This window comes from Haplochromis burtoni, unplaced genomic scaffold (genome assembly GCF_018398535.1).
Source record: "Haplochromis burtoni strain Fernald_Lab_line unplaced genomic scaffold, NCSU_Asbu1 Contig_177, whole genome shotgun sequence".
Lineage (NCBI taxonomy): Eukaryota > Metazoa > Chordata > Actinopteri > Cichliformes > Cichlidae > Haplochromis > Haplochromis burtoni.
This window is the reverse complement of record NW_024582538.1, coordinates 1,189,714-1,195,435: the sequence shown is the minus strand read 5'-3', so window position 1 is coordinate 1,195,435 and position 5,722 is coordinate 1,189,714. Positions and strand designations below refer to the sequence as shown.

The following is a 5,722-nucleotide window of genomic DNA, read 5'->3' as shown; positions in this document are numbered from 1 at the left end:
TTTGTAATTAACTTCTCTATTGCAAAAAGTTCTTTGTCTAGGACTCGTCTTAATCCATGTCTGGGAAAATAAGCCACAGTGCTTACACCTTAAAGGAAGGTCCTGACAGTTTTGTAATTCACTGTCTTGCTAAGAGTTAGATGAAAAGACTGATTGCCAGGCATGTCTGTGGTTGGATTACCTTGGCACTAAGACGGGAACCAGGAAGGAGCTAACGGAACAAAATCTGCCTTCCAGCTTTCTACACATCCACAACACATCACTTACAGATGTTAGAAGCAAATTTTGTTATTTGTGACAAAACAAACTAGCTCTTATTTCTGTTTTCAGCTAAGCAAAGCTACTGTAGCTCCAGCTGGTTATCTAATAAATATATAAAGGCTTTATGCAACTTTCTGCAAATAAAAAATCACCATATATCAGTTTTTATAATATAAATGTTGGTAAACTAATGACCAAAAATGAGTCAGATATGAGCAAAATATTTCCCTGCAGCAGATTCTTTGAACACACTTTCGTTTAAGCAATCCTGTGCCATCTGTGTCACTTGAGTCCACAAAGAGCTAAATCATGAAGCGTTAATTAACAATTAAAAAGCACTCAGAGTCTAATTGAACCCTTAATGAATGTCTTTTTAACACCAGGTGAACTAGAGAGGTGCAAAAACAAAATGTAAGTTTAAAGATTCATAACAAATAAACATGTTTTTCATTTGCCTAAACTGAGTAACCAGGGTGTAACAGCGTAGCAAATGTTTTATTCTCTATTCAAACTGTCTAATTTCTTGTTGTATACAGTTTTATTTTTATGGGTATAACAGTGATGTTTACAGTTTTCTAGTTTTTGTCTTTTTCGACATTTGTTGTGAATTGTTGCCACCTTTGAAGCACAAGATTTTTTTTAAGTTCTATATAAATGATATTTTTTCTCATTATCTGTATTTTTTATTATCTGTTCATCCATTTCTTCCACTTATCTAATTCAAGATGGCAGGGAGGGCTGAACGCACCTTGGATAGGTTGGCAGTCTATCACAGAGCTAATACAGAGAGACAGATGACCATTCACATTTACACCTAGGGGCCAGTTTAAAGTCACCACTTGACCAACTGCTGCCGTAAGATGGACCCGTGTTGGAGGAGCAGGGGACAGTGATCTCAGAGATAGAAGTAATGGGATTTTGATAAACTGACACAAAGTTAAGATCATGTAAAGTTTGTTGCAGCCATGTGTCCCACTGCGGATATTATGCATCAGCACTGGTAGCACTAATTAACACGTTTGCCTGTGGACTGTGGGAAGTTTGAGTACACAGAGAGAAAATGCAAATGCCACACACACTGGATGTGAACCCAGAATTCCCTGTGAGGCATCAGCAAACTAACTAATTTTTATATTAATTATTACTCCAGGTGAAAAAAAGAATTGCAGCAGTTAAATTTGGACTTCTGGGTTGTAATGGCAAAATTATGTACTTTAAAAAGCCAATTTTACATAGTTTTTAGCCACTTGAAATCTATATAATTAATCAGTAAGTTTCTATATTCAGGTTGAGTGGCAAAACTACGAGCTGTGGTCTTGGTACTGCTACTGCTGACGTGTTGCACCGCCCCATCGTTACACAGTAAAATCAGAGTGGATCTCCACATAAAACCACATTTAAAGCACACAGTGAAGCACTGGCTGACGATCAGAGCCGTTCAGTCGCGGCAAAGCCTTTGTTTTATTCACGTGTGTACTAAAATGCACAAACACAGCGCAGGTCCACATGGTTCACGCACACGGTGCCACATAGACAAGAACCGCGCACGCACTCAGCTTCTCTCCTCGCAAATCTCAGTGAAGCGATACACATCAGCAGCCGTGGACTCACCGTGTAGTGGATCTGCAGCGTGTCTCCCATTCTGGAAAGCATGGAGCAAGTTTCGGGTTTCACCTTTGGTCAGAAGAGTTAGCTGTTAATACTCATGCATCTTTGTGGCTGCAGTTGTGTTAGAGCTGCTGCTATTGCATTGTAATACTCACCAAGGTCTCCACCTGCAGCTCCTCGGGGGCGTCATCGTGGTCTACCTGCGCGAGTCCACAGGTGAAGACTGCGAGAAGGAGCAGAAAGACGCCCGTCCTCATTGTGAACTTTTGGGAAATAGATGCCATCCGACAACAACAACTTCCGTGTAGGAGTCTTCTCCACTCATCAGCAGAGCGAAAGAGAGTGAGAGAGCCGTGCCCGTCGACCTCTGCGTCCAAAGTGGCTCAGCGCCAGGTAATGCTGATGTGTTGTAACACTGTAGCGATAAGCTGCTGGACGCCGTCCCAACACCTGGGTCCTCCAAAAGAGCCCGCCTCAAACATTCCGCATGCATCCCATCAGGCTGCCGTGGGTGTCAAGCGGAAACTCTGCAGAAGCGCTGGGGGGCGGTGCTGCGCAGCTTCTGCAGGCTCTCCTCCTTCACTGTGTGGCTGCTCCATGCTGGAGAAAGTCGGCGTGCTGAGGAGCAAACACCCCTCCGCTACAGACGCCACGTCTCCCTATGCCCTCCGGTTTAGACTGCAGGAAACGTAAAGGTGATGGGTAGTACCCAGCTATAGTCCGGAAGTGATGTAAAATAATGTATCGTATTAGAAATATTCTAGAAAGTCTTTGTTTTGTTGTTTTTCTGAAGAACAGCATTATCTTTGATTTCTCAACCAATGGTCAACTGATCATCAGTTTTCTTTTTTTCTAAGATGCCCCGCTCTTAAAGGTACAGTAAGTAATTTTTAGGTTATTTAATAGAAAAGCAATCAATGTTGTAGTCATAAACACACACTGATGTGTGTAATTACGTCTTCCAGCAAATTGAAATTACACATGGGAGCGGGAACTGGGTTGTGAAAGCCGCCATGTTGCTTTGCCATCTTGAATACAAGATGGACATCCATGTTCTGCTTAATGTTTTATATATGTGGCTAAAGACCGGCCATGTACTAGTTCATTCTGTTCATCTGGACGTAGCGTTTTTAGTGGGAGAAGAAGTGTTAGGTCATTCATCCAAGTGACTCCTTCAGTATCAGCTGACTGCACATTTCCCCAACCTTATAAACAATACATTTACATATTGAATGAAACTAGCAACACTAACGAACAATGGGCTGTGAAGTCAGTTTCTTGATCAATAATATCCATATTGTCATGACCATTGCATTGATCAGTGACCACTGACAAATGGCTATGAGTACCGTTCAAAAAGTTGGGGAATGTCTGCAATCACAACACTGTAAGATGGTGAAATATGTACCCTCAGGCCCCCTCGATTCAGAAATGGTCTTTCCCTTTTGACGTGGCCTCCTTGACTCCCCACTCAAACCAGCATTCCTCCCTGTCCAGGATGTGTACATCCTCATCATTGAGTGTCTACTGGCCTGTAGGTGTAAATATACTGCGGAGTTTTGGCCTGACGAGTTAGCTCTTGTGTGTTGTGCCATCCGCTTAGCCAGAGGTTGTTTGGTTTTCCCCATGTATAAATCACGGCAACCCTCGTGGCACTTAACAGCTTACGCTATATTACTCTGTTTGTCCTGGGGGACCCGATCCTTGGGGTGGACCAGTTTTTGGCACAGCTTGTTTTGGGGTTTGAAAACCACAGAGATGCTGTGTTTAGAAAAAATGCGTCTCCACTGTTTCAATACTCCTGACACATTAGCGAAAACCCTGCCAGCAGCCTCATCCAGATGAACAGAGTCACCTTTGTAATTTAAAGATCATAAATTGATCTTTCAAGCTACACATAACCATTTAACATTTGTACATGTGTTTTTTCATAATCTCTTTTTTATTGTGTCTCCCCTCCCTCATCTCCACCACCTCTCCTCCTCAAGCCTCATTTCCTGAAAATATGTACGAACATGCTTGTCAGCAGCAGACATGTGACCCCACCCTCTAAGGACAGCTGACAGCGAGCCGACCAAACAACAGCAATAGTTGCATATAAGATAAAATTATGCCAACTAATGTTAGACTCAAGTGTCCTAAGAATCACACTTTCCTTCCGATAAACAGTTTCATTACATTCTCACATTGTATGAGAGTTTATTTGGTGTTTCAGAGTCCAACAATGTTATCTCCACTTCAAAGTAAGTTTCACTGATGCTGGCTAACAGCAGCTAACAGCAGCTAACAGCAACACTTTCTGATTTAAAAAAAAAAGTGTTAAAATAATATCCTTAAGAATTCACCTCTGTATCACTGTCATCAGACAGAAATGAGCTTTACTGACTCATCAATCATGTTAAACTTCTTTCATAAAGGTTTACAGCCTCCTCCAGCGTAAATAGACGTGGACGCTTTTCACCCAGCGTATTGACAGCTGAGGTAAACAGCAGGCTGGCAATATACAGTCACTAGAATTATTTGTAGTACAGCACCTAGTGTAGCTACCATCATGCACTTGAAGTGGGAGGGGCAAGAAAACCAAAATTATTTGACTGCAGTCTACTGACATCCACTGGTGAGATTTTACACACTGTAACTTTAAAGGGGACAGAAAATCACGTGCAGTAAAATACAAATGAATGAATAGACAAATATCCAGAAATGCTGTACTGGGCTGTGAGACATAATGACATCTTTAACGTAAAGAAAATGTGAAATGGTATAAATTCAGGTACAACTGGTCAAAACATCCAACATTTTAATTATGTCAGTCTCTCTGTGCCACCCCATATAGTCACAGTCATGCATGCCAAATTGATTATTTGTATCGCAAATCTGTTGTGTTTCATTTCATTTGTATTTTTATGTCTTCCTTAAATGCTGCCAGTTCTCAAAGCAAATTTTAAAGAAATGGCCTTCAGTCTATACACATTTAACTCAGGTTCTCTGCAAGAACACTGTCCCAGATTGCAGTATTTGTGCCACATGCTCATGTGTTAGACAAAGGATAGTTTTTTGTGCAGAGGAGTTAATTATAGTATTTAGCTCTGGTGTTAACTAAAACAAACATATAGTCATGCTTGCTATGTGATTCTTCCAACACCGCATGCCGGGATGAAGCACCATGTGGCTTAGTCATATCCAGAGACCAAAATCTAATTATTTGACTGAACTACAATGATGGTGATAATATTCTGATTTGCCATTATGCGTCGTGGTACAGTTCGTATCTACATGATAAATCAGGTTGATTTATGCTAAACTACTTCCTCTCGTTTATGCAGTCCAGAATGATCATTTGCCATGTTACTGTTACGCAACAAATGCTTTACTTTGTTCCCCATCTGTGCAGGGAAGTATTGCACAAGTGTTACTAAGTTCTGAAAAACAATTTCAACCATTTCCTGAAAACCAAGTAATTTTGCACATAACAGAAGTTTTATGTAACATTGTGTCGGGCACAGTGGCACTTGGATTTCTTTCATTTACAGTTGCACCCATGCTGAAGCTGATGGTGATTGACTCATTCAAAATAATTGAAGTAAATAATAATAATAATAATAATAATAAATTTTATTTATGAGCGCCTTTCAAGTCACCCAAGGACACTTTACAATAGGATAAAACACTTAGTAAAAAATCTGTAGCTTTTAGTTGTCTCTGGGTGAACCTGCTGAGCTGGTTTAAGAAGTTGTTTTCTCAGCACTTGTTATTGTGACTGTTGTGTGAACCTGTCCTAAAAATGCTCTAGCTCCATTAAAACAATTGCATGTGATACATTATATGTTTAATTTTTTGCTTGTGCATTAGA

At 40.7% G+C, this 5,722-nt stretch overlaps 1 protein-coding gene across 1 annotated transcript in view; it reads right to left on the bottom strand.

The window, feature by feature from the left end:
- fkbp11 (FKBP prolyl isomerase 11) overlaps positions 1–3,063 on the bottom strand; it is a 6,752-nt gene extending 3,689 nt beyond the window's left edge. Inside the window, exons 1-2 of the mRNA XM_014340623.2 lie at positions 2,025–3,063; positions 1,873–1,935 (exon numbers count right to left, since the gene is read on the bottom strand). Of these exons, the coding sequence (XP_014196109.1) occupies positions 1,873–1,935; positions 2,025–2,153 (192 nt within the window). The 5' untranslated portion in view covers positions 2,154–3,063. The remainder of the gene's footprint in view (positions 1–1,872; positions 1,936–2,024) is intronic.
- Between the last annotated feature and the right edge of the window lie 2,659 nt (positions 3,064–5,722).